This window comes from Tripterygium wilfordii, chromosome 14 (genome assembly GCF_013401445.1).
Source record: "Tripterygium wilfordii isolate XIE 37 chromosome 14, ASM1340144v1, whole genome shotgun sequence".
NCBI classification, from domain to species: Eukaryota; Viridiplantae; Streptophyta; class Magnoliopsida; order Celastrales; family Celastraceae; genus Tripterygium; species Tripterygium wilfordii.
Window position 1 is genome coordinate 2281307 of NC_052245.1, and position 27286 is coordinate 2308592.

At 40.1% G+C, this 27286-nt stretch overlaps 6 protein-coding genes across 9 annotated transcripts; 4 read left to right on the forward strand and 2 right to left on the reverse strand.

Annotated features, from left to right (window-relative positions):
- Nucleotides 1-7071: 7071 nt before the first annotated feature.
- On the forward strand, nucleotides 7072-10465 carry LOC120015164 (BES1/BZR1 homolog protein 4-like). Of its 3 annotated transcripts, none has more exons than XM_038867400.1 (3): nucleotides 7072-7820; nucleotides 9350-10109; nucleotides 10204-10465. In XM_038867400.1, exons 1-2 carry the CDS (start codon nucleotides 7605-7607, stop codon nucleotides 10091-10093), a joined length of 960 nt encoding a protein of 319 aa, XP_038723328.1. In that variant the 5' UTR covers nucleotides 7072-7604; the 3' UTR covers nucleotides 10094-10109; nucleotides 10204-10465. The 3 variants fall into 3 exon arrangements, with proteins under 3 accessions (XP_038723328.1, XP_038723327.1, XP_038723330.1); XM_038867399.1 differs by having other exon boundaries at nucleotides 7074-7820; nucleotides 9350-10089; XM_038867402.1 differs by lacking the exon at nucleotides 7072-7820 and adding an exon at nucleotides 8224-8362 and having other exon boundaries at nucleotides 9339-10089.
- A 2843-nt stretch (nucleotides 10466-13308) lies between these two features.
- On the forward strand, nucleotides 13309-14964 carry LOC120015165 (protein TIFY 5B-like). The gene is made up of 2 exons (XM_038867403.1): nucleotides 13309-13524; nucleotides 13636-14964. Exons 1-2 carry the CDS (start codon nucleotides 13336-13338, stop codon nucleotides 13840-13842), a joined length of 396 nt encoding a protein of 131 aa, XP_038723331.1. The 5' UTR covers nucleotides 13309-13335; the 3' UTR covers nucleotides 13843-14964.
- A 1673-nt stretch (nucleotides 14965-16637) lies between these two features.
- LOC120015539 (protein TIFY 5A-like) lies at nucleotides 16638-17520 on the forward strand. The gene is made up of 2 exons (XM_038868010.1): nucleotides 16638-16979; nucleotides 17099-17520. Exons 1-2 carry the CDS (start codon nucleotides 16785-16787, stop codon nucleotides 17285-17287), a joined length of 384 nt encoding a protein of 127 aa, XP_038723938.1. The 5' UTR covers nucleotides 16638-16784; the 3' UTR covers nucleotides 17288-17520.
- A 1136-nt stretch (nucleotides 17521-18656) lies between these two features.
- Nucleotides 18657-22244, reverse strand: LOC120014043. 2 transcript variants are annotated; one of them, XM_038865959.1, is made up of 5 exons: nucleotides 21925-22244; nucleotides 20565-21476; nucleotides 20041-20241; nucleotides 19302-19497; nucleotides 18657-19058 (listed from the first exon to the last, which is right to left on the reverse strand). In XM_038865959.1, exons 1-5 carry the CDS (start codon nucleotides 22036-22038, stop codon nucleotides 18874-18876), a joined length of 1608 nt encoding a protein of 535 aa, XP_038721887.1. In that variant the 5' UTR covers nucleotides 22039-22244; the 3' UTR covers nucleotides 18657-18873. The 2 variants fall into 2 exon arrangements, with proteins under 2 accessions (XP_038721887.1, XP_038721886.1); XM_038865958.1 differs by having other exon boundaries at nucleotides 20041-20244; nucleotides 21925-22243.
- Nucleotides 22245-22430: 186 nt separating this feature from the next.
- Nucleotides 22431-23181, forward strand: LOC120015395. Its single transcript, XM_038867806.1, has one exon. The coding sequence runs from the start codon at nucleotides 22499-22501 to the stop codon at nucleotides 22820-22822; it is 324 nt and encodes a 107-aa protein (XP_038723734.1). The 5' UTR covers nucleotides 22431-22498; the 3' UTR covers nucleotides 22823-23181.
- A 1363-nt stretch (nucleotides 23182-24544) lies between these two features.
- Nucleotides 24545-25632, reverse strand: LOC120015456 (CTD small phosphatase-like protein). Its single transcript, XM_038867894.1, has one exon. The coding sequence runs from the start codon at nucleotides 25511-25513 to the stop codon at nucleotides 24668-24670; it is 846 nt and encodes a 281-aa protein (XP_038723822.1). The 5' UTR covers nucleotides 25514-25632; the 3' UTR covers nucleotides 24545-24667.
- Between the last annotated feature and the right edge of the window lie 1654 nt (nucleotides 25633-27286).

Genomic DNA, 27286 nt, shown 5'->3' on the forward strand with positions numbered 1-27286 from the left:
AGTATTGTGTTTCCTTTTTGGTACTAGTAGTTGACGTAGGGTTAATTTCTTTTGAGTATTTATATTATGTTATGCATATTATGGGAGGTAGCTATTGATTGAATAAAACACAAACAGAGAATTTTCTCTCTATTGCTGCACGGCCAATTTTGTTCTTTCTCTTTTGCTTACCACGTCCGCATCAGTTGGTATCGAAGCCAGCACGTTCCACTCATGCCGCCAAAGAGACAGGGTGCCGGACGGCAAGCTACTTTGGAGGAGGTGTATGTACGGGACGATACTACGCTCGATCAACGTTTCGAACAGATGGAACGCAGGATGGAGGAGCGAATGGCAAGACAGCTGGAGTTGGTAACACAGCAGTTCGCTGCGGATGTTACGACCCCAACATAATCCGCCACCGAATCTGCATGTGGCAGATGAGGTTGTGTCTGACGATGAACCAGTTAACCCCTTTGGTGATGTTGTTGCCGGGGACAGGGGGCATGTCAGGTATCCGGATCCAAGGCGGTGGGAGGCCGGTTTGCGTATCGAAATTCCTGAATTTCAAAGGAGCGGTCAGCCTGAAGAGTTCATTGATTGGGTGACGGCTGTCGACGAGGTTCTGGATTTCAAGGATGTACCTGAAACTAAGAGAGTTTCACTTGTAGCCACAAGGTTCCGGGGTCGGGCAGCAGCTTGGTGGCAACAACATAAACTGACTTGGTTTAGGCAGGGCAAGTCAAAATTGAATTCATGGGAGAAGTTAAAGAAGCACATGCGCGCAGCCTTCCTGCCGCATAATTACCGTAAACTATTATTTCAACAACTCCAGGGAGTGGAGCAAGGAGTGAAATCAGTGGATGATTATACTACTGAATTTCATTGGTTGGTAGCCCGGAATGATTTGACCGAGGATGATGAGCAACTTACGGCTCGGTACATCAAAGGATTGCGGGAGGAGTATCGTAGTGTGGTTAACCTTTTTGACCCTTTCACGGTGTCAGAGGCTCATCAACGTGCTAGAGTTTGCGAAAAACAAAAGAAACCTGGAATATCGGTCTGGGAGTCATCATTGGGGCGGGGAAGAGTTGTGAATAGACAGACTGGAACTGTTGGGCCTCAGTCCCAGAGAGCCGGGTCTGGTGCTCCACTGCCAGAGGTGGCCAAACCACTCATAAGTGGCCAAGTCAGTCGACCACAAGGCAGTGGGTCGACTGGGAGGTGCTTTAAATGTGGAGAATTAGGGCATCGCATGGCTGAATGCAGAAAAGATGGCAAGTATGGGAGGGGTTGTTCGTGGATAATGAACCAAGTGAAGACGAGCCTACTTTTGATGACTCTGGTGATCCCAACTTTGATGCTTGTGCGCATGAGGAGTATGTGGAAGGGGATGTTGGCCTCTTGTTGGTGTTGCGTCGCTCATATCTTGCTCCAAGAGGATCGGAAGGAGAGGATTGGCTTCGGAACAATATTTTTCAGTCCACATGCACAGTAGGTGGAAAAGTGTGTCGGTTAGTGATCGACTCGGGCAGTTGTGAGAACGTCGTTTCTGAGGAAGCAATAAACAAGTTAGCCCTGCAGACTGAACAACATCCTAGTCCTTATAAACTGTCCTGGCTTAAAAAAGGGACTGATGTGAAGGTAACAAAACGTTGTTTAGTTCCTTTATCCATTGGACCGCGTTACAAAGAAAAATTATGGTGTGATGTAGTAGCCATGGACGCGTGCCATGTGTTGTTGGGCCGACCATGGCAATTTGATCGAGGGGTAGTGCATGATGGAAGAAAGAATACTTATAGTTTTGTTTTTGACAAAACAAAAATTGTTTTGGTGCCCAGAAAGGAGAGTGATACGAAGGCCATAGTGGGAGAATCTTCAAATATGCTAACCAGACCTGAGTTTATAGAGGAACTTGAGCAAAGTGGGGTCGTCTTCGTCTTTGTGGGTAAAGAAGCCACGATGGATGAGGGTACAGCACCCACACCGGTTCAGCCGATCTTGAGAGAATTCCAAGATGTGTTTCCAGCCGATCTACCTCAAGGCTTACCACCGTTACGAGATATACAACATCACATTGATTTAATCCCGGGTTCTACTTTACCAAATCGTCCGCACTATCGCATGAGTCCGAAAGAACATGAAGAATTACGGAGGCAGGTAGAGGAATTGTTAGCAAAGGGGTTCATTCGGGAAAGTTTGAGTCCATGTGCAGTACCAGCTTTACTTACCCCAAAAAAATATGGTACCTGGAGGATGTGTGTAGACAGCAGAGCGATAAATAAAATCACAGTGCGTTATAGGTTCCCTATTCCAAGGTTGGATGATTTGCTAGACCAACTCAGTGGGGCTTCGATCTTTTCCAAGTTGGATTTAAAGTCGGGTTATCATCAAATTCGAGTAAGGCCGGGGGATGAGTGGAAAACTGCATTTAAAACGCGAGAAGGGCTATATGAGTGGCTCGTCATGCCTTTCGGCCTCTCCAACGCACCAAGCACATTTATGAGGTTTATGAATCAGGTGTTACGACCTTTTATTGGAAGGTTTGTCGTTGTTTATTTTGATGATATTCTTATATATAGTGTTACCTCCGATGCACATTTACAACATCTTCGAGAAGTACTTACTGCCCTACGACATGCTAGTTTATGTGCAACGATTAAAAAATGTGCTTTCATGAAGAGTAGTGTCCTTTTTTTGGGTTATATAGTTTCCGGTGATGGTATTGCTGTTGATGAAGAGAAAGTGGAGACAATACGCAGTTGGAACATACCGCAAAACTTGTCGGAGGTGAGGAGTTTCCACGGGCTCGCGTCCTTTTACCGTCGGTTTATTCCCCACTTTAGTACCCTTATGGCACCAATAACTGACTGTATGCGGGCTGGAAAATTCAATTGGAATGCTGCAGCAACTGCCGCTTTTGAAACAATTAAAGAAAAGCTCACCACCGCACCTGTTCTAGCACTCCCGGATTTCTCAAGGCCTTTTGAGTTACATTGTGATGCGTCAAAGGTTGGTATTGGTGGTGTCCTAAGTCAAGAAAACCGACCCATAGCATTCTTTAGTGAAAAATTGAATGGTAGCAGGTTAAATTATTCTATCTATGATGTGGAGTTTTATGCTGTAGTTCAAGCTCTTAAACATTGGAAGTCTTATCTGTTGCATCAAGAGTTTGTTCTTTATTCTGATAACTTGGCACTGAAGTATCTTAGCAGCCAAGACAAGCTCTCGGACAGACATGCACGTTGGGTTGGGTTCTTACAACAGTTTAATTTTGTTCTCAAGCACAAGTCTGGCGTCTTGAACAAAGTTGCTGATGCTCTTAGTCGCAAGAGTTCTTTGCTCACGACCATGAAAAATACAGTGGTGGGATTTGAGTCTTTTACTGCCTTATACGCATCTGATGCGTATTTTGCTCCAATTTGGGAGGAGGCCACCGCCGGCAACTCAGTTGATTATTCGGTGCTCCAAGGCTTCTTATTTCGGGGGTTGCAACTTTGTGTGCCTGAGTCTAGCCTTCGAGCAAAGATCATACGGGAGATGCATGAGGAAGGTCATATGGGTCGTGATAAGACACTCCAGCTTGTGTCCAATTCCTATTATTGGCCATCCTTGAGGCGTGAAGTGAGCAGATTTGTCTCAAATTGTCGTGTTTGTCAACTTTCTAAAGGGACTTCAACCAATGCTGGCTTATATCTTCCTTTGCCCATACCGGATCAACCATGGACTCACGTCAGTATGGATTTTGTGTTGGGACTTCCGCGCACTCGACGGGGTATGGATTCTATTTATGTTGTCGTGGATCGATTTTCCAAAATAGCTCATTTTATTGCTTGCAAAAAAACGACCGATGCCTCTAACGTTGCGGGATTATTCTTTCGAGAGATTTATCGTCTACATGGGCTGCCTATCACTATAGTATCCGATAGAGATACTCGATTCTTGAGCCATTTTTGGCGAAGTGTGTGGCGTATGTCCAACACTAAGCTGACGTTTAGTAGTGCTTATCATCCTCAAACAGATGGGCAGACGGAGGTCGTGAACCGGTCGTTAGGGAATTTATTGCGCTGCCTTGTGAAAGCTAATTTACAGTCCTGGGATCAAGCACTTTATCAAGCTGAATTTGCTTTCAATCACTCCATTAACCGAAGTACCGGTAAGAGCCCATTTTTCATTGTTTATGGCCTACATCCGCGTTCTCCACTGGACCTTGCCCCACCTACGGAGCTTGTTAAAATTCATGGTGGTGCTGACGATTTTGTTACCAACATTCAGCATGGTCACCAACTCGCTAAACTCAAATTGTTGGAGTCTACTGCTTCCTACAAGCACAGGGCAGACCTCCGCCGTCGCCATGTTGAATATAATGTGGGGGATTTCGTGTGGGCAGTATTGACAAAAGATCGGTTTCCCGCGGGTGAATATAACAAGTTGGCTGCTCGAAAAATTGGCCCCGTTGAAATTGTTGAAAAGATTAATCCCAACGCTTATCGTTTAAAGCTTCCCAGTCATATTCGTACGGCCGATGTATTCAATGTACGCCATTTGTTGCCTTATACGGGTGATAATTCAGACGATGATGATTCTGCGAATTTGCGGGCAAATTCTGTTGTCGTGGGGGAGGATGATGCAGTTGCAGCTGCTGAGCACTTCTATTTGGCATGGGATCGTAACAAGAAGACTTGATTGATACAAGAAGGCTTGATTGATACCTCAAGATTTAGTTTCCTTTATTTCTTTATTTTAGCTACCATTTGTTTAGGAGTCTTAATAGTATTGTGTTTCCTTTTTGGTACTAGTAGTTGACGTAGGGTTAATTTCTTTTGAGTATTTATATTATGTTATGCATATTATGGGAGGTAGCTATTGATTGAATAAAACACAAACAGAGAATTTTCTCTCTATTGCTGCACGGCCAGTTTTGTTCTTTCTCTTTTGCTTACCACGTCCGCATCAATAAGTTAGGGTTAGAAGTACAATTTATACAGTTAATTTATTTTTTGACAATCTATAAAGTAATTTATTTTTTCTAAATATAAACTCTACCAAACATACCATAATTTTTCTTAATGGTTAGTAGCTACTTTAGCGAAGTAGAATGCTGTATATAGTTAATCAAATAATTATTGATATGTGCTCCATGCATTTCATTCAAATGTTACATTGAATTTCCAAGAAAGGACAGAGAAAGAAAGAGAGTTAACAAATGAAAATAGTGATGCATGTTATGTGAGTGGAGGTGTATGGAAATTTCAATGGAGAGAAAAAGACTAGGGGTGGGAAAAAAAAAGGTTTTGTTATGAGTTAAGTGAGTCCCACAGTGGTTGCACTTTCATTTTGCCCGACTAATGGGTTAATAAAATGAAAGCCCACCCTTAACATCCAATAAGACTTTTTTTTTTCAAATCTAATAAGTTTGGCATTGACCCATTAATAGCGGAACATTACCTAATCGATGTGAGATTCTAACTCATAACAGGTTTCGAGTAGAACAACAACACGTGTTTACGAAAGTAAAGCATATAAGATTTATGTGTTTGGACCCAGTTTTAAATTGGACAAAAATTTTATGTTTAGATCCGGATTTTAGACATATAATTTATGTCCAAACTTGACTAGAAGATACTGTCTAAGGTAGAGCACAATATATTTATTGAAAATATGACAAATATTCTAACAGTTGATATCTCAATTATTTGATAATATGAGCCGAGATCCGTAAATATATGTATCCCGTTATAAAAGGGATGCAAATAAATTCCGCATGGGTGGCAGTGGCAGGCATATGGGGACATCACGTGACCCCACTGGTTTTTTTTTTTTTAACGATATGATCAGACCTCAAGAGTCATGGGCCCCGCCAATGCTCGGGTAATCCGGGCTAAGACATAATGGGCCTAAATTATAAACTAGTGCGTGGTCAGTTCATTGAAGACGTGTTCGGGTCCGCGGCGCACGTGGGGGTTTGGATAATGAGAGTCATGGGTCCCACCCTATTAATCCTTGTTTGTATGAATAGTTAATTATTTATGTTTTCAGCACTCAAAGATAAATTAAACTTGTTTCAGTATTCACTCACCAACTGTTCATTTATTACAGAAGGCAATAATAATAATGAGTAGAGAGTAGAGAGTAGAGTTGTGGGCGATACTTAGCTGCAGAAAATCATTAACCAACCCAGTTTTGGAAGGTGGCGCATACCAGGTCCAGGTAGGCCTCGCCCGTACCAACCCTTCAGAAGATAGTTTAACCACCTCCACCTGGCTCTGTCTTATCATCCAAGTCGCTTATGACTCACGCTGTGTGCGAGCTAGGGTGGAAAAATAGTTTTGAGTGACGCAGCCAGCCAACCAACCAAACGCCACCAACAGCTACAACACGCTGATGAGAACCACACCGGCCCACAGCCACAGACCAACCCCCTTGTCAACCAAAGCCCAACCGACGCCCTTGCGGGCCGGCTGTAACCAAGGCCCATGGGCTGAATCCCATGAAAACCTTGGCTGGTAGGTTGGGAAGAGTCTGCGCTTATAAGCTAGGTTTGGTCCTCCTAGTTTTCCGATGTGGGATCTCAACAGACCTCCCCCCTTGGGGAGCCGACGTCCACGGCGGCTACGCTCGCCTGGCGGCTGCACTCGCCTGGCGGCTACGCTCGCCCGACAGACGGCAGCCCTTTCCCGGACAGCAGCCCTCTCCGCAAACGTGAGTGCCTCTCAATGAAAGCACCAATGATGAGAACCACACCGGCCCACAGCCACAGACCAACCCTCCTGCCAACCAAAGCCCAACCGACGCCCTTGCGGGCCGGCTGTAACCAAGGCCCATGGGCTGAATCCCATGAAAACCTTGGCTGGTAGATTGGGAAGAGTCTGCGCTTATAAGCTAGGTTTGTTCCTCCTAGTTTTCCGATGTGGGATCTCAACACACGCCCCCCACTCTGCTTTAACGCCCAGTAAATAAATATCTCAAACTCAACTTTTTTACATGGTCCTCTATATATATATATATATATATGTTGCCTTTTCTTCCCCAATCAGTTCGTGCTTACAGGTATTACTTTCAATTTAGCAAACAATTTTTTACCATATCAATTTCAACGGGGAAAACAATAAATTATAAACTCTCTCTAATGTCCCTTCTGATCTGGATAGAGCATCTGTAGTAGACGTCAATATGCTTTTAATTACAGACGATCAATCTATTTATCGGCGTGAGTAGAATTTCTTGCTCAGATCAATATTTTCTCGAGTTTATTTTATAACAAATGCGAATACTTTGCTACGAAAAGGTCTCATCCTCCTTATTAAAAAAGATACGACACGTGTTACCCCGTGATTTCTGGAAAAAAGCATTCCCTTTCCTAGTTCCCTTCCCTTGCAGTGGCATCTTCGTAAATCTGGGAACTGTCCGTGTCTTATTATGTAATTAGCTCACCTTCCGAGAACTTAACTGCTCCCTATTCGACGACTTTACTGTATCTCTGCATCTTTCTCTGACTCGGTCTCTTTCTCCACCCCCATAACTAGTTTTATAGAAGGAATCTCGCCAGAAATCTCATTCAAGCCAACAATTTCTCAGATAAAGTAACTATCCGGTGGTTGCATCCTGGTGTGAATTATTTGTTGATGAAAACGGGGACCAGAATGCCTTCCTGGAAAGAGAGGGAGAACAATAAGAGGAGAGAGAGGAGACGCCGAGCGATTGCTGCCAAGATCTACGCAGGTCTCCGTACCTATGGCCAATACAAGCTCCCTAAACACTGCGACAACAACGAGGTCCTCAAAGCTCTCTGCAACGAGGCCGGCTGGACTGTCGAAGAGGATGGCACCACCTACAGAAAGGTAAAGTCAAAATCGTCACCTCAACCCCGCGACTGGCGCTGCTTATTACTTTGTTACTGGTTCTGAATATTTCTTTGACTAAATGCATTATGAGTGGTGATAAGCTGCGCCGATGGTGTGGCAACAGATATAAAATATGGAATTGAGCTGATCGATGGATTGTTTGATTGCTTGTGGCTATGGCGTCTGTTAGATCTTACAAGTTTTTGTTTAATTTTTCTTTATGAAAATTAATTTTCCGGCGAAGCTTCACGGAACACAAGATCTTGTATTAGTGTATGATTCCATATGAACACGACGACCGTAACAGCTCAAAACTCGAGACGAATGACGCCAGAGGACTTAGTCATAGAACTAGCGAAAGGACTTCAATACCCCTCTCTATGTCACATGACCATACCGTAGATTGAACTTTCTGTTCGGGACCGTTTCTTTGTCTTCACCTTTTCAGAGACTTTTGCTTTCTCTACGCTGTTTTACGAATCTTTTGGTGATCACAACTTGCAAGTACTTCCTTTGTTTTCTTCCTCATTTTTTTGCTGGTAAAAATTTGCTCTGTCAACTATCAAATTCTTGTATTTTCTCTGAATCTTTAAAAAAAAAAAAAAAACCTTTTCAGACCTCCAAAGCTATAAATTTTGTTCTTACAGAGACAATGAGGTCGCTTTGGACTTTTAGTGGGGAACTTTTTAATTTGATGTTTTGCTTTCATCATTTGATATTTTATTTGTAGTGGGCGGTGCTGTTTTAATTATCAATTGTCAGGAGCAGAGTAGATATGGAATTCTGGATGCACTTTTTTTTGAAAATTCTGAATTAAGTGATTGTGTTATTCTAATGAAGCATTAAAACGTGTGCAGAGTGTCTATTTAATTGAGGAACAACAGGAGATGTAGAGATGGATGGTGTGTCCGTTGGGTGCAAATATGTTGATAACGCCATTGTTAACTTCTTTTAAGTTTTAACTGGAGTTGTGGTTGGGTGACAATTAGATTATTGCCCAACATGACTTTTAAACTTCGTTGATTTGGCCTGTGGTAGTTGTTCAATCTTTTTATTTGGTGAGCAGAGCTTAGGATAAATTTCATCTCTACCTGATGACTTGAAGGGGTCAATAGGATACATTGTCATGGGATGAAATCTAAACAATCTTCTATTTTTATCAGTGCAAGATCGGATAAGAACTGGATTTCACTTATTCACTTAAGAACCCAGGTTTTTGCATGATTGACCAATTGGCAACATCAAATGTAGCAGTTCCAGATTCATGATTAATACATGACTATGATCATGTATCATGCAGTTGGAAAAGAAGAACAATATATATTTATTAAGAAATGGTTACTTGGACTGGTGCGTTTAGCTTGCTCTATGGTGCTGTATAGGGATTTTTGGTGCTTGAGTACTTATTTCAGATTTTCGATTGTCTGATAGTTTTGTGCATACATTTCTTGTTTTAATACTTTAAAAGTTTTTCAACAATTATCTCTCTTTTAACTTAACCTGATCATCGTTTAGCATGGCTGCAGGGTTGCAAGCCTGTGGAACGAATGGACATAGTAGGAGGATCTACATCAGCTAGCCCGTGCTCTTCGTACCAACCAAGTCCATGTGCATCCTACAATCCAAGTCCACCTTCCTCTTCTTTCCCAAGCCCATCCCGTTACATATCCAATGCCAATGCCCTCATTCCATGGTTTAAGAACCTCTCTTCTAGCTCATCATCAGCCTCATCCAAAGACCCCTTCCACCTTTACATGCATGCAGGCTCTGCAAGTGCTCCAGTGACACCTCCATTGAGCTCCCCAACATGCAGAACTCCTCGTACCCAAAATGACTGGGAGGATGCAACTATAGGCCCAGCTTGGTCAGGACAGAACTATTCTATCATGCCCTCATCTACCCCACCTAGTCCTGGCCGCCAGGCCCTGCCTGATTCGGGATGGCTTGCTGGTCTCCGGATCCCCCAAAGTGGGCCATCATCTCCGACATTCAGCCTTGTCTCTCGAAATCCATTTGGCTTCAAAGAGGAGCTTTTATCAGGTGCAGGCTCTCGAATGTGGAGTCCGATGCAAAGTGGTACATGCTCTCCAGCAATTGCTGCAGGTGTTGACAATACAGCAGATGTTCCGATGCCAGATGAGATTGTAGCCGAGTTTGCATTCGGCAGTAATACAACTGGCTTTGTGAAGCCTTGGGAGGGAGAGAGGATACATGAGGAATGCATATCTGATGATCTTGAGCTTACTCTTGGGAATTCAAAAACCAGGTAATTGACGATGTTACAAGGTTTGTGTTCGAATCTGTTTTAATACATTGTCTTAAAAAATATTTTCTTCTTCTATTTATCCATGTGTACCAATACTTAGTTTTGGTAGCGCAGCTAGAGAGGTTTCTCGCAAGAAGTGAGAGAGATCCATTGATGAGCCTCTTGATTTGGCCTCTTTTATTGTGGAAAGTGCATGTTGATCATTCAGAATGTCGCTTCTGAGTTTGCAAGGCAGCTTAGTTAGAAGTACAGTGTGGAGGAGTACCTGTTTTTCACTAATTTCTTCTCCTTTTCTTTTCTTTTTCTCCAAAAGAGAACAAAAATTTTAGAAATTAAGTTATATAAATCTAGCTCGTTGTGACTATGCCCCTCTTCAGTTCATTCTTCCATTTTTTTTTCTTTTTTTTTCTTTTCCAGATAGAATCTAGCTCGCAAAGCATTGATATTGTTTCCCAATGGATTGGTGTGATTTTGATTTTTGTTTTGATTGAGAGCGATTTGGCATGTCAAGATTTAATGCCCCTGAACTTCTGTTAATTTTCTCAAAAACTCATGTAACATATTCCAAATGATAATGATGAAACATATTCATTCTACCTGTGTCCAAACCAGGAGAGCTGCCGTGAGTTGGATTATTTAAATTAGGCAGGCCATCCTACGGAATTTTGCAAAACAGAGCTCCCGAGGTTACTGAACATAGTCCTGCAATTTTTAACATCTGCTGTTTTTTTTTTTTTTTTTTATAAGCATAAGATAAATTTGAAAAGAAAGCAAAGTACAGAAGGGCATCAATGTGGATGGCCTTAATTTATCAATAATTACATACTTTGCGAACTACAATAAGTTAAGCTAGGCTAAAACCATATGATAAAGTCTGAAGATCTCCTGGTTCCCTCTTTAGCGAGCACGTCTGTCAACGAGTTTCCTCCTCTTAAGATGTGCTGTAGAGATAGATTGTTGATTTGTAACTTGGTTAAAGCAATGGCATTCGTAATAAGGGCAAGTTTCCAAGGGGTTTCACACTTTTGGGCCACCCATTTGAAGGCATTTAGAGAGTCTGTTTCTAGGATGACTGAAGAAGTAGGTGGCATGGAAGATGACAGGGTGAGCTGTAGAGCTTTTTCCATTGCTTTTAGTTCTGCCTCATTTGATTCACATATCCCTGCACTGCCTGAAAACAAGCATAATAATTGGCCATTTTCATCCCGCAACACACCTCCTATTCCTGCTCTTCCCGGCTTTCCTAGTGAGGCTCCACCCACATTCCACTTCAATTCTCCACTATTAGGAGGGATCCATTGCTGGTGGGCCTTTCCGTACGCTAATACTTTCCGCAGATTGAAGCAATTGTGCAGCCGAGTATGTAAAATGAGGGTCAATATAATTGCTCCATAGCCTGAATCGGACAAAGATCAACAAGAAGTCAAGAACACATTATTCCATTCCACTACCTTTCCTTCAAAATTCGCCTCATTCCTCTCCTTCCATATAGACCGTACTGCAATGCAAAAAATGCAATGTCCAGAATTTCCTCTGTAATCCGCCCTTGTCCATTAGACCACTCCATTGACCAAACAAAGTAATAATATCTCCAGCTTGACACCATACTTGTCCCCACCAATCCACTATTTTATACAACAGAGATGAAACATGGAGGCAATGGCAGAATACATGATCTACTGTTTCTGGAGCAGTTGAACAGAATGGGCAAACATTTTCTAGTGAGCTTATGATACCTTACCTGAGAAGGCTGTCTCTTGTTGGTACTTTCTTTTGGAGTAAGATCCATGTGAAGACCTCAACCTTTGATGGAGCAATACCCTGCCATACTAAATTGAGAGAGCTAAGACTGGGAGGTAGAATGTGTTGATTCTGGCCTGTAATAAGTTTAGAGTATAGAGATTTAACACTGAAGTCCCCTTTTGGAGTGAATTTCCAAACGACCTTATCAGGTCTATTGGGGCATAATAAGACTGTTGACAGTTCCTGTTTTAGCTCCTCCAATAATCTCTCCTCCCACCCAAATAGCCTTCTTCTCCACTTGAACTTCCATTTCCATTTGTAGTTCTGCCACAGTCCCATCTCAAATACCAGACTATATCTCTGTTCAGAGATGTTGAAAAGCCTTTCAAAACTTTCACACAAAGGTCTATGTAGAGCCCAAGTGTCTCGCCAAAAGCGTACTGATGATCCATTGCCGGCCACAACCCCTACACCTTGATGGAATAAATTGCCAATTAATGAGTCTGGATCAGAGGCAAGAGCCTGCACATTTCTCCACAGGCTTGAAGCTGATGGTGATGAAGGTATGAAGGTTGTAGGTATATGTTGTTGTCCCCTTGGGCTGTACTTCAGATCAATGATATTCCTCCATAAAGCATCCTTCTCTGACAGATATCTCCATATCCACTCGAACAATAAAGCCTTATTTTTGAGCTGGATGTCCCCAATTCCTAGACCTCCACATTCCTTTGGCATTATAACCTGCTTCCACTTTACATGGTGCAACCTCCTTTTTTCTACAGTGTCACCCCACAGGAAGTTCCGTTGCAACCTTTCCAACTTCTTGGCCACTGCTGATGGTATCTTGAATAGGGACATGAAGTAAAGAGGCAAGTTTGCCAAAGCAGACTTGATCAGAGTCAATCTGCTGCCTATGGAGAGCTGCCTGCCTTTACAGCTTTTTTAACATCCGCTGTTAGTGTCAAGTAATAAAAGAACAGCAGATTACAGCCATCACCAGCTCTGTTATAGCTGCCAAAAAACTCGATTAAGCCAATATTTTAATGTGCCAACCGCCAAACACAAAACAATTTTTTCCCTAGAATTCCCCTTCCTCTTTCTTATGGCATGAACAAAATATGAAAGTAATTGAAGTCCAGTAATTGTAAAGTCAAGCCGACCAAAACACCTGTATATATGTATATGCTCAAAACGACCATAACATAGTAGATCCCAAATGAGAGACAACAATTTCGCTAACCAAAGCAAAAATTACTTCAAAAAAACATGACCAAATTGTGCAGAATCAAATGTTACAATGTGGCCTGCCATTCTGTTGTCTGGTTTTGTGTTTTACATGTTTAAATCTACAGGTTTTTTCTTTCTTTTTTTTTAAAAAATTTTGGTTTTGTCTGAAGTTGCATTGTTGCGGCCGCGGCCAAGCTATGTAAATGCCAAACTATTTATATGAAAAACTTGAAACGTGTTTTTTATCATCTCAAATAGAAATAGAAATACATTGCAATGCAAAAACAGACAGCTAAGCCTTTCAAGATGAGAACAAACCGCAATCTTGAACTCCAGCTTTTTCCTTCAACAGATTCTGATTTCGATTCAGGTCACGCGCACCGTCAATCAACGGAAGACTCTAGCAGAAGCTCTGGACATTATCAACAACCACAGCTTAAAGTTTCTGATGATGCAGAGGTTCAGGTATTTCTCCTTTTTTTTTCTACAAAAAGCTATTCAGTTAGGACATTTAGAATAAAGAGATCCTCTGCACAAAAAGTTCTTTGACTAACAAATTTGGGGATTAAACTTCAGGCTAGAGCCATACTATCACTGGCATCAAGAGAAATTGAGGAAGGAATGAAATTCCCAAGTAGATGGGAGACAGCCTCATCATCAACTGTTCCATATCAACTTAGTCTAAAAGGTAATCTTTCGACGAAGATGTCCCTGCGACGCTTTCTGCAGAAGCGAAAGTCCAGGATCCAAAGCTATGTTTCTCTATATACCTTCAATCACTAGATGTGTGAGGCTGTACTTCCCAGGTAGATTTCCAATGGGGATGGAATTGAAGAAAACTTATCTTAGAAAAGTTTAGCTTGATCTTCTACAATTGGTTACTTTTGGGTCTGAGGATTGCACATTGTTTCTGTATTCTCATCAATAAAAAATGTTGCTTTAGATAACAGCTATCATTTCTCTCTTCTTCTTCTTTTCATTTCTTTTTCTCTATGATCTGGTGCAGTTTATACTTTGTAAAAGTCAAAAACATTCAATAAAACATAAAAGGAAAAAAACCTTAGTTACCACCACTTTACAAGCTCTATTGTAATCCAAGTAATCTCTCTACAATGATCCATAAAAAAGAGAGAAAAAAAAAACATCTCTACAATAACAGTAACAAGGGATGTCTTGGTAGGAAACATATGAATGCTCAGAAAAAACAACAAGGCTAATGATAATGTGATTGCAGAAAAACCAGATAAACAAACTGTATCAAAAGCAACCAAATCCCAGAGCTTCTGCAACTCAACCACAGCTACGAAATTAAGAAAAGAAAAAAGAAAAAAGAAAAAAAAAACCAACTTCCTCACCTAAGCGCTCTAAGAAAACCCAAGTAGCAGAAGAATAACCATTGGAAAAAGAAAGCAGGCATTCGACTGAAACAAATACTCGATCTAATCTGCTCAAGGATTCAGGATTGTCCCGAGAGAACCTCCTACCTGACAAAACAAATCCCTAAACACACCTCTATAATCCTTAAGTTGGTCTCAACCTATGGTGCATTTGCCAATTTCCAAACAATCTCTAAACACCGCTATAAATGAACAATTGACAACTACGGTTAAAACCTCCTTTCAAAGCTTCCTAGCCTTCCCAAGGACAAACGCTTTTACCTGAACAGCAACAAGAACTCACACCACTAAAGAAAAACTCCATAATATTCAACCCCATTCACAATCTTCAGCACAAACAAAAAAAAAACCTTTATCTACCCAAATTATGCACTGCCCTCCCAAGAAGCTGTCCTTAGCACTCTTAACAAGCCAAAGCAAACAATTTGAAGCTGTCCTTAGCACTCATAACAAGCCAAAGCAAACAATTGATCAGAGATATTGATATGAATAAAAGCATACCTCACCAAACACCATATTGCATTACCACTGTCAAGATTCCTCGAACTTTGCCCATTCAAGGCATTCCCTTCATCATTTTCTCCAGTTCTGCAGGGCTAAATCTTCTGTATTCCATGGGCTTAGACCAATTGACAATCACAATTCCCATCTAGCGAGAGCCTCACTTTCAGGCTTCCAATGCAGATAACCTCCTGAAATGATAATCGAGTATCACGAGTCAGTACTGATAATTCTGGGTTCACATTTTTACGTACTCTACTTCTGCTGCCAATATCCCCTTCCATAGTATTTGATACCATAGCACCAAATTTCTCTTTCTTCTTGATTTTCTATTAGTTAGACTTTTGGAGCCTGAATGAACTGGACAACACCAAATGCCATAGCCTTGATAGCATCATTTGTTCTCAGAAAAACTGTGAAGTCAGTCTATTCACCTCCAGCCCGCAAGGTTATTTCAGACGAACCAAACATAAAAAATAAAGATGTTGATAACAAACATTTAGTCGTGAGACAGGGAAACACATTCGAAATAATGATCAAGAGCTCGTTAAGCTGGTGACAAGGCTTGGGGAATTAGAGATCCCATCAAGTTAAGACACCAAGAGCTTCAGTATCAGGGTCCCCATCAAACAAAAGATTGCGGACCTTGTTATGTATGGATGGAAAGGTAGCATCAGGGGTAGGCCTTAAATTACATGAACAATACAATGGAGCGTAGAGTACTGTTTCAGAGAAGGAGTCAATTTTTAATGTCATACTATTCGCACTGTAATTTGATGAAACTAGGCCGACTCAAGGGCTATACACCTCGGTATACCCTTGGTTGTGTATCCATTCTCTATATATAAAATCAAATATCTGTTCATAAGAAAAAGAAAAAAAAAAAAACCTCGTGCATTATTGACACAAACATAGATAAATCAACATAACAATGAGAGAAATGATTAACCCACTAGATTCAAACAATTAAGAAGCAAATGACCAAAGAGAACAAAGAAAGCGAAAAGAGTGGCCGTTTGGTTTGTTGAAAATTTGCTCAATGTTCAGATCTGAAAAGTCACTTCTGGAAGTTCCCATATTTTTAGTTGAACTGTCACGCAAAATCAACTCCAATTATTTCCAACCAACCATTTATACACATGGTGTTTCTAGTTCTATACAAAACTAATATTGAAGCTTTCAGTTACACAAGAAAGCTCAAACCCTGAACTTACTCGCCGCTTGTGTAATACTACGTATTTTAATATAATACATAGTATTACATTCATATACACACATATGTGCATGTATAATTAATATTCAAATTTTAAAAAGATTATTAATCCTCGATTATATTTTTTAAAATTAAGGATTAATGGTAGTGTGCCAAATACAAGGAATATCCCCAACCCCAGAAATTCCAAACCTCTTTCTCATTGCATGAACAAAAGTCCGACAAGTAACACGTGTGGATATACACACATACGATCAACGTGCAAAAATAAATTAAATGAAAGAAATGGAAAGTCGGCCGATTTCGGTAAACCCAGACAAAAGCTAAAATTAATTAATTGTTAAGAAAAACATGGTCAACGTGCAAAAATAAATTCAATAAAATGTAGGTTTTGTGTGATTTACGTGTTTAAATAGATTTTTATCCAGAATTGCTTTGTTGCGGCCACCACCACCACCACCACCACCTTCTTGCAGCTCAACGTGCGAAAACTATATAGCCGCAACAAAGCAATTTTGGTACGTGTATATATATATATATATATATAATCATAAGGAGTGCAGAACTTCAACGTTTTTTTTTTATAATTCATCTTCAATCGCAAGAACAACAACATGAAAAGGAATTGCAATCTTGAACTTCGCCTGTTCTCTCTTACGGCGGATTCCGATTCCGATTCCGACCAGCACCAATCACCGGAAGTGTCCAGTAGAATCACTCGACGCGAACAACTACAGCAGCAGCAGCAACAGCTTACAATTTCGTCCATTAATGGAAGGGTCGGCGTTTCTCATGTTTCAGAGCTTCAGGTAATTTTAATCTCTTCTTCTCGATTTTTCGATAGAAATATTGAATTAGAGCATTCCATATGTATAAAAATCTCGCAAATCTTGAAGTAGCGCTTACCATTTTGTGGATTGAATTTCAGGGCAGAGCAATAATATCGCTGGCAACAAGAGAAATTGGGGAAAGAGTGAAAACTAACCTAATTAGATGCAATGAGACTAGTGTTTCTTCAGCAAACAATCTTTCAATGAAGATTTCGCTGCAACGATTCCTCCAGAAGCGAAAGTGCCGGATCCAAGCTACTTCCCCCTATCATCGCCCGAGTCAATAGCGCCATTAACAGATCTTTCTCTTAGCAGATCTTTCAATGAGAGGATTGTTGAACATTTAATTAGTGAAACTGATTTTAGGGACAGTTTTTAACTTCATCTTAGAGATGCAAAAGGAGTTGAGTCGGACTTCATTGTTAAAGAAATCTGTCAAAGCTCTAACTCATTTTGCAAGAGCTCTAAACAACTTTTTTGACTAACGTCATTCTCCTTCTTCTCCAGTTGATTTTCTGCTTCTGCAGTTTATTGATTTTTATTTTATATTTCTTTTATATGGGATTTTGTCTGTAGATTAGTAGCCAGCCATATTCCTATATTATTATGAATATAAATAGTTAACTTACTTTGTACCCATATAATATTATCAAGTATATATATATATACCTATACGTAAATGCTAAATAAGACCATTTATATTTACAATTTTTTTTTTACAATTTTATAAATAGATACTTAAAAAAAATTGAAGTTGAACCAAGAACCTTTTGCATTTTATAAAAAAGTTTATCTTGACAACTTATCATCCCGCCAACTTCTTTGGAGTTTACTAAATGAAATACACGGAGCAATTGTAGACTACATGTTATTTTAGGCACCGAGGATAACACAGTTCTCGATCAACATATTGTCATTTCTTTTTAAAAAATTTGTCCACGAAAAAAGTGGAGCAATTTTGATCCATCAAAAATAATCGTTGTACTCTTTTCTTTTCTTTTTGGAATGTCGATAGTTTAGGCTTTGGAAAAAATTTTGTGCAAAAATAATCTAAAAAGATCATATTTTATTAAATTTTTGACAAATAAGTGAAGAGTTCAGCTGAGATACAGTTAAGAATAGTATTCTAACTCTGCAATTTCTTCACTCACATTGGGCTTTTACCATACTTCACTTGCCTTTGTTTGATTAAATGAAATGGATTATTGAATTGTCAGTTCTTTTGCTCCACTTCACAGCTTTGAAACAATGAAAATTCTGATACATTTCCACTAATTTTTTTTTCTTCCTCTTTTAGTCTTCTCCACGCTAGGCAGGAAAACACAGTCGAGGAATTTAGACAAGAAAATAATTTATTTTTTATTACTCCAAACTAATATCACAGGCGAAATTTAAGAGCAGAGAATCACATCTTGATTAGTTCTACCTCCCACTTGTTCTCTCCATTGACACGTTAAACCCACCTAAAATTCTTAAATGACACGTTAAGTTCTGCAAACACCTTCCCCACCCTCGAGCTCGGACACAAGACAAGCATTTGAACAAAGCCTTTTACTATTTCATATAATCATCTGCCTTAACATTAATCATGTTTTCAAAATTAAGAATCCACAGAGAGGCTACAAATTGGTCAATCCAATGTTCATCAATTTCAAGTGATTGAATTGTTTTTTAGGCTTTTCCCATCTTCACTGTTCGGTCGGAACGGGGGAGAGGGGGCAAATGAATTCTTGCTGTACAAGAGCTGTTTGATTACTTACAGAGGCAAAGAATAGATATGGACACTTGAATTTGAAATGCTTCTCATAGAATGTACAAATATTTTGTCTAGCGGTACTTACTTTCCTTTCAGGATTTTACTTTGTGCTATCGATCATCTGTTGAGCTTCTGATATAGATCTGCAAGAGCGTGGTAAAGGATGCCAGCAGCAGGCGGTCTGGCCAGTGAGCCCAGAAGAATATCTGATGTAGTTATTGATTGGCTCCCGTAGAATCTGGAATTCTCTTTCGTGCGGGTGGCTACAACACTCCCTTCAAGGGAACATCCAACAAATGCTCCTGCATATATTGCAAAGAAGAATGTGTCGATTCGAGGGGAAGTACATGGGAAGATTCAAACCGGGTTGTTTCATGAAGCAAAAGATCAATGTCAACTTGGGGTGAATACATCAGAAACTTGCATTACGTAGTTATAAAAAAAAGCTTGCAGAAAGACAGCCTCCACGAATGCCAGAGAATCATATACACATACAAAAGCACATAGAAAAGCACATACACGTATATCTAAAGGAAAAGAAATACCTTTGCTGCAACTATATGTATAACAAGCAGCATAACCACCATCACCAGCACGAACATCAGCTTCAACCGCACGTCCAGCTATGCCAACCGCTGCACTCAAACCAGCTCCAAGTGAAAGATGTGCATTGCCACCAAATGTCTTAACGGCATCACTCGTTCTCAAAACAATTATGTAGTCAGTCAACTCTCCTCCAGCCTGCAAGCACATCATGGATGAACCAGACACATACACATAAGCATACATTCACCAGACAGAGAAACACGCTATAAATTAATGATAAATAGCTTGCTAAGCTGAGCAAAAGAGCATTCATATATGCATTAGGTACAAATTAAACAAAGCCAAAAGTAGTCTTCATCGTCACCAAAAAGCAAAACAAAACAAAATAATTGATGAGCACTAACCCTTAAAAGGTATATGCAATTTGTATGAATTTGAAAAGGTACTGGGGGAAAAAAGAAACTGGGAAAATCAAAGAAGTTAGGACTTGTTCGGTTTGTGAAATATTGTACAATATTTTCTTCTTTACTTAAGGCAATTTTAACTTATTTCATATTTTTAATTAAATTGTTCAATAGTCTCCACGAGCGGCCCTTAAATTGTGGTTTCTCCCATTGGCTAGAGCCTAGAAAGAGAGCATAAAATTACGTTAGAAATATTCATGCAATATCTGCAGTCACTTCCACACACTTCAAATGCATATAAATAAAAAAATAAAACTACTTTAAATATGCTCACCTGAGCTCCCCAACCAACACCGAAAGTTGATATGGCAGAGGGTGGAGACCATGAGCCATCTTCTCTACAAGCAATTACAAGTCCTGTTCCTATATTGTAGGTAACCATCACGCCTACCTTCACAGTGGTAATTATTGCAAGGCCCTTTGCTTGCCGTAGAATGGCATCTGGAATCAACCTCTCAGGTTTCAAAGAACCAACAACCTGTATAAAAGATGTAATACTATCAGCTATCCATTGAATAAGTATGCCAAATTTCTGAATAGACATTTCCAGGAAAAGCTCAAATCTGAGTCATAAAAAATCTCTTTTAATCAAGAAATAACCAAAAGCAAGAACTCATTTCCCCATGATCATTCAATAAACAAAACACAGGACGTGTCAGGCAAGCCAAAAAGACACCAGACTTCTACTAAAAATAACTGCATTTTAAACTATTCATTACTTTATCTGAGACCTATACAACAAAATAGTTCAAGCACATGCGAACATTGAAAAAAGCTGCGCCAGGACTGAACTTTTACCTTACTATAACCCCGAATTGTATTCGTTGCCTTGTAGATTTCATACTCCATGGACTGTCCCCAGGGGAAATTAACCCAGGATCTCAAAGTACTGAGGTCTGTGAGGTCGTGGGTGGGTAATTGCGAAGCACGACTTACCTGGTCCATAAGGAAATGCTGGACAGACTCAAGTCGAACACAGCATACATCACATACTCGTTGGGGATCTGCAACACGGTACTTTTCAGGCAACAAGCTTCTTCCCTTGGAACACTCACCACAGAATATTCCCCCACAAAACCGGCAATGATGTCGGGAGCACATAATTGGATGAAAACGCAATCCACACAACATACAAGCAGAAGCAGCACTGTCAGCCAACCACTTTGGAGGCTCTGCCTCAAGAATCTCTCTAAGATTATCAAGATTGGCTTCTGTGAGAGTTTGAGCAATCTCTTGCCAAGCTTGCTCTAGTAAATCCCGTGAAACCCACGATAAGTTACATCTATAAGCATCAGCTGAAGTAAGAGCACTCACTTTTCCACGAGCTGCCAGCAGCATTTCTACTATCACATCCCACATTGTCAGCTCCTTCTCTTGCTCAAGGTAGTGGCTCCATCCCATGTCGCCATCAGGGAAGTAACCCCCATTTGATGGAAATCCTTTGGCCCAATCATCACGATCCTTTTCTAACATAGGCGGAACTGAAACAGGTATCCAAACCCCAGTTTCTTCAGATAGTGGTGTGTCATAAAAGAAATACTGCCCAGGCTTCTGATGACCGCCTTCTGACTTCTTAACATTTGTCTCCTCTGTTGCACCTTGACGAAACTGAGTAAGACAATCTACATCTACATTAGATGTCTGGTCGCCAAAATTGGTACCAGCTTGAGCATTCTTGTTCTCCTCTGGAGAGTTAAGCACCCCAGAATCCTGTCAAGATAGAATCTTCAGTGCAAGTGTCATACAAGACTCAATAGAATTTTCACAATCATCCTCGCATATCATATCATGAATTCATAATTCACAAACTAGTACAGCAACACATTGCACAAGAGCTAAATACAGTCACAAGAATGGCACCCATGCAATTCTCTCTCCCTAGAACTGTTGTTTACAATAATCTTACCGAAAAAAATTTACCAACAATCCCGCCTATTTTTTTTTCCCAGCTTAACTGACAACCCTCAATCTGAATCAACACGATATTATTCACAGCGTAAGCAATACCTATATGTCAATCCAACGCCAAGTTGAGAATACAGTTGATTGTAAATTTGATAAAACCAATCGAGTTCGATAAACTTGAAGCCAAGCGTGTTCAAAATCTCAGAAATTAATAACCTAACACCAAAAACAAATAAATAAATACACAACTTACTGTAAGGAGGTGGCCGCTCTTTCCGCCGAGGGACCAGGCAGAAACCCTAGAATCCATATGCTCGATTTCTCCTTTATCTCCTCGAATCTTTGAACTGCCATTATTCAACTCCATCGCTCGAAATCAGCCGCAGTAACACCGTGCAGGAAGCTCGGTGGATTTCGAGATGTATGATTATGATTAGATACGATCTTGCGACGAAGAAAAAAAAATCGGATATTGAATCAATAATCCGAAAAATCGAAAACTAGTTTGTGCTGATCAAGATAGCTGTATTAATGGCGTTTTCGTATTGTCTACGTCTGTTTCGTCCCTTAATTATCCATGACCAAACCGATAGTTCGAAGCAAGGACAACGAATCCGTTAATTATGGGCTAAGTTAGTCCAATTCCATTCACGGATAAAAAGCCCATTCCAAGCCCGTTTTAAGCCCATTTTTGGCCCAGGCCTTGTTCTGCCGTCCATATTAAGTCCGAAAATTAATCACTAGCCCAGAAACAAACAAATTAGTCAATAGTCACTAGCCCTAGCCCAGAAACAAACAAGCCGACTGGTTTCCGCAGTGAGAGAAACATGAAGTTCTCAATCTCACTGTCAATCATCCTCCTCCTCCTCCTCCTCATATTCTCGTTTCTTTATCAAGCGTCGTCATCGCACGGCATCGCCGCCGGTGAAGATATATCGTCGACCACTTCGTATCGCAGTATCTTAGCGGAGCAGAGGAGGGGCCGGACCGGATCCCGTCAGATCCCGGACTGCGGGCAGATGGTATCTAGATCTCACTGCTCTCAGAACCCGCAGTGCAGATGGTGCCGTAGCGATGAGCTTGATGACATGTGCTTTAGCAAAACCGAGGCTCGGCGCCTGCCACAACAGGTCTTCACTTGTGATTCATGAATCTCTATTTTTTGTCTCACCATTGTTATGGAGAGTGAATAGTGAAGAAGTTATCTGGGATGGGGTACTTGGAGGTTGTTCCTTTTTCCAATTTGTGATATGGGTCTCTTTGCTTCCTTAACCTGAGACGAAAATCGGGTAGACTCGAAGCTACTGTTGTAATGTGAAGTGATATCTCTGTAAACTTTGCTTGTATTTTTGAATCAATTTTTTAAAATTTGATAACGAATTTTTTGATAGGGTTACTTGTCTTTATTGATTCGACTTGCAATCAGAGTTTTCTATCCCGAACACCAATGTGGAGCTTTCTGGTATTTTCTTTATATCTTGTCATTATATGAGAGTGGGAAGGAAGTAAACTCCAGGGCGCTGAATTAATATATTTTCTTGGAATTATTATAGTCTTTCCCATTCGCACATCCTATAAACATACTCAGTTCACGCCAATTGTAGCCATCATTGAACCTCTGTTAACATGTATCAGGCTGAACAGTCCGCTCACTATGAACAAACCATTTGATTCTGACATTGCAATATACCTGTGGGGATATTTGTATGTTTTTGGTTTTTCTTTGTCTTCCTCTTCTTTTTGTGCTGTTTATCATTTATAAATTACTGGATCAGCGCCATGACTGTCCCCCCACCCAATGAACATCTTTATGCCTGTATAAATATGATCACACACACAAAGGAGAGACATTACATGAATGCTCTCACAAATTTACTGGATATTAGTTTCCTACTTTCCTTTGTATCTCTTACTTAGTTCTTTAGCACTCTTTCTTTGTTATGATACCATAAGCTAGTTATAGGCTTTTATGCAGAAAATATGAATTTGCATTCAAACATGCATCTATACATTTTCAAAGATGGTATCACAATACTTTGAGTCAATTAAGAAGACTTATAAGGGGAATTGTGCAACTAATCACAGATATTTAGATATCCAGGTTTGGCTTGTGTGTGTACATCTCTATGCGCATGCATTAGATGCATGCTCCCATTAGACATGGTACATATGGAAAGAAATAAAGATGTGAGCATCTTTACGAGGATGGTGTTTTTCTTGATCAATTAATGTGAAAGATGACTTCAAGCCATTTTCAATGATCCTCCACGGCCCTTCAAGATGATCCTCCACAGCCCTTCAATCCGTAAGTGCATGCACAGGCGCACAGCTCTCATTTAGTATTTCATAAATCTGATTGGTCTTTGTATGTATTCACTGAAGCGCTATGGAGTGCTTAAAGAGCTGTATAAGGGATACTTGTAGGAGATTTTGAATTACTTGAATTGATGGAACTGAAACCAGGGTGAAGATTTGTTGGGAACTTGAACCTATGTTTCACTTGATGGCATGAAAAAAATATTATTGCTCTTACATTTTCTTTTCTTTTCTTGTTTTGTATCATAGCACGGCCCCAATACGTCATCACTATGTGGAATCATGAGGTAAAATTATTTTTGAAGGGGGTGACAGACAGGTCTAGCTGCTGCCATATTTAACAAGAAAATGCAGCAGAACATATAGAAATTCTTGGTGTGTTCTTGCATCTTCTACCCAAATAAGGCAGGTAAAACAAGATTTAAGAAAAGGAAAACTGCATACTGCGCTTCTTGAGTTTGAAGGGGCAATTTTTTCACACTGTTGAATGATGGTGAGTTTTGAAAGTGGAATGCAGACACTGCGGAGAAGATAAGACACAAAATAGGGCAACGGAATAATCACAAGAGAAATACACTGCATCCCTTATTTCCTTCTGATTTAAAATTGAACAAATAATTGTTCAATACAATATCAGTAAAATAAAAGTAACCTTCAGAAAACACAGTCAACATACAAATTTAAGATACATGTGATTCATGTTCACCAACAAATGCCTTGACGGCATGTCTCATATCATCACAGCAATCACATCCTTGGAAAAACTTAACCAGCCTCATCAACTCCTTGTCCTTTGGATCATCGATAAAAGGTCGAATCTGGATTGCATTCTCTGGCTGAAAAGCATAAGCATTCGGGTTATCATCCACAATCACAACCCTGCTTAACTCCCTTCCGGTGGCTGATAAATCTTTCACAAACCTACCATCGACTTCTTTGCACGAATCCCGGTAAAGCCGGTGCGCAATCACTCCCTTCTTGTCGATCCTGTCAAGCACCAGCGACGCATACTCCTTCAATCCGGCCGTGAACACCACTACTTCAAATTTCCCATTCAAGAATTCTAGAAATTCGTCGAGCCCTGGACGCTTCAAAACATAGAAATTCATCAAATTCCCATCAATCCAGGGCCTAACCACGAAATCGAATTGATTCGGTGGTGGGTCCAGGTTCGAATGGACTAAGGTCTCATCGAGATCAAGAAACACCGTCCTCTTGTTGGGCGAAATCAACGGTGGAAGAACATAGTCGTCAGAGAACAAAACTTTACAGATGCTGTCTTTGGATTCAGGTTCTTGTTTGGGCAAGATTTTGTAGCCTTTGCGGCGGATTGGTGTGGCGATGCGGGCCAATTTGCAGAAGAACTTGGCAAGGCGGCGCTTACATGAGTGGATTGACTTGTTGATGGAGAAGATGAGGGTGTGCGGGGAAGCGTTCTTGGCCGGAGACCTCCTGTGGTGTCGGCGAGGTATCCGCCGATCTCTGGCGCACTTCTTGAGGGTTTTTCTGATGCACTTGGACACCATTTTTGAGGGGATAATGGAAAAGGTGTGGAAATCGAAACTCAAATTGAGAGCGGTTGGTGTGGAAAGCGCTGAACGGGGGGTGAGAGTATTTTTAAACTTAGCTTCGTTGTAACGGTCAGATAATCAGGTTCGGAACCGAAGCTAGATTTGGTGAAGTGTAACCAGATACTGTTACAACTTACAACTCAAAGGCAGCCGACCGTTGGCAGTGCCAGTTGTAGCTGCCTAGCTGGCCTCGCAGTTCGCACAGATATTGGTTTTACCTTTAGTCCCGTTATTTAAAGCCCATAACATAAAATGCGAAAGCCCATATCCATATCCATTTGGCCCATAAGCCCAATAAAGTAATTAAAAGTGCTAATTGAAGGGCAATGACTGTTTTGTTTACTAATAATAACAAAATTGGCCACGTAGGACTGACATCATGAGCATGTCACAAGTGATAGCTTGACTTAGTCCTTTCATGGTAGTCTTTACTTGCCATTTAAGTCTTTGAACAAGTCCAGACAAAAAAAAAAAAAAAAAGTCTCTGTGAACAGGTGTGAAAGGAAAAGATTACGTGAACAGTCCATAACAGACAGTCAAGCAACTGTTACTAAATTGCTATTGTTTTTTCCCCCGACAATTAACTGATCATGCTATAACACTTTACGTTGATAGTAAAATTTCCACACGCACAAAAAAAAGAGAGAAAAGCAAGAAAGACTAGTGTTGGATGAATATTGTTACTGGCGACAGAAAATCAATCCACAAAGTGCCGACTATATACTTCACATAAATAGTGGGAGGTTGGATACCATCGCATGCGCATTGAATTAACAAGCTTTGTTGGTTGATTTTAGTCTTCTACTACCATAACTTCAACTATATATATACATATATATACACACGGTTAGTGTGGTTGGGTCGACATGATTAGTATGAAATAAATATATGCGCATATATTGAATGATACTTGTAAGTAATTAGTTCCCATAAGACAACAGATAAATGGGACCCTTTTGAAAATCATGTCCACCCAATTTATTAGAGTGGAATTATTGTGTTTACGACTTAAAAAAAATTATGTTTTAAATTTTGCTACAAAATTTTGAAATTCCTTTATCACTCATTTTGTGATGTCTATTTTAATTTTTATGTGTTCGACGCGACCCTAATTTAATAAAACAAAACAAAAAAAAATACATATTTTGAATAATAATTTAAAATCAAATGCTGAATATATCCCATGTCAAACAAAACTAAAAAGGGGAGAAAAATAGTAACAAAAAACCAATGGGGAAAATTGAATTTGAAAATAGGGGATACGTGGCGCAATAATATATGTTAGATGTCACATATCGTGTAAATATGACATATCACATAAACCAGGGGTTAGAAAATATTTTGTGGTCTTGGTATGTTATGTCATATGCTGATGTGGTGCACCATGACCAATATGATCAGGTGTGACAAAAAATCAATTCTAGGTTTGACAACATCACTTTTTTCCTATATTTGCATGTCCGAATTGATTTAAATCCGGACAATAATCGAATATGGGTTAGAGTCCGGACAAGATTTATGTGTTTGGACCCAAATTTCAGATAAATAACTTACACCTAAACTTGGTTTAGACCGAGTCAGACAAATTTGATCATCCAGCTTAGCCAGAGTTTTGCCACCCCTAAATGTGATCACGATAATTAATAAGTTTGTGATGGCAAATCATGGATTGTTGGGATGAAAATAATTTGTAATTCAAACTTTAAATCATTTACAATCATCCATTAA

What these genes read in the sequence shown, in the direction of transcription:
- LOC120015164 (XM_038867400.1), top strand. Translation starts at nt 7,605, where the DNA reads ATGAAAACGGGGACCAGAATGCCTTCCTGGAAAGAGAGGGAGAACAAT. An exon ending in ATGGCACCACCTACAGAAAG is followed by an intron (nt 7,821 to 9,349) that starts GTAAAGTCAAAA and finishes GCATGGCTGCAG; the next exon opens with GGTTGCAAGCCTGTGGAACG.
- LOC120015165 (XM_038867403.1), top strand. Translation starts at nt 13,336, where the DNA reads ATGCAAAAACAGACAGCTAAGCCTTTCAAGATGAGAACAAACCGCAAT. An exon ending in CTGATGATGCAGAGGTTCAG is followed by an intron (nt 13,525 to 13,635) that starts GTATTTCTCCTT and finishes ATTAAACTTCAG; the next exon opens with GCTAGAGCCATACTATCACT.
- LOC120015539 (XM_038868010.1), top strand. Translation starts at nt 16,785, where the DNA reads ATGAAAAGGAATTGCAATCTTGAACTTCGCCTGTTCTCTCTTACGGCG. An exon ending in CTCATGTTTCAGAGCTTCAG is followed by an intron (nt 16,980 to 17,098) that starts GTAATTTTAATC and finishes ATTGAATTTCAG; the next exon opens with GGCAGAGCAATAATATCGCT.
- LOC120014043 (XM_038865958.1), bottom strand. Translation starts at nt 22,038, where the DNA reads ATGGAGTTGAATAATGGCAGTTCAAAGATTCGAGGAGATAAAGGAGAA. An exon ending in AGAGCGGCCACCTCCTTACA is followed by an intron (nt 21,477 to 21,924) that starts GTAAGTTGTGTA and finishes CTATCTTGACAG; the next exon opens with GATTCTGGGGTGCTTAACTC. An exon ending in GTGTTGGTTGGGGAGCTCAG is followed by an intron (nt 19,498 to 20,040) that starts GTGAGCATATTT and finishes ATGTGCTTGCAG; the next exon opens with GCTGGAGGAGAGTTGACTGA.
- LOC120015395 (XM_038867806.1), top strand. Translation starts at nt 22,499, where the DNA reads ATGAAGTTCTCAATCTCACTGTCAATCATCCTCCTCCTCCTCCTCCTC.
- LOC120015456 (XM_038867894.1), bottom strand. Translation starts at nt 25,513, where the DNA reads ATGGTGTCCAAGTGCATCAGAAAAACCCTCAAGAAGTGCGCCAGAGAT.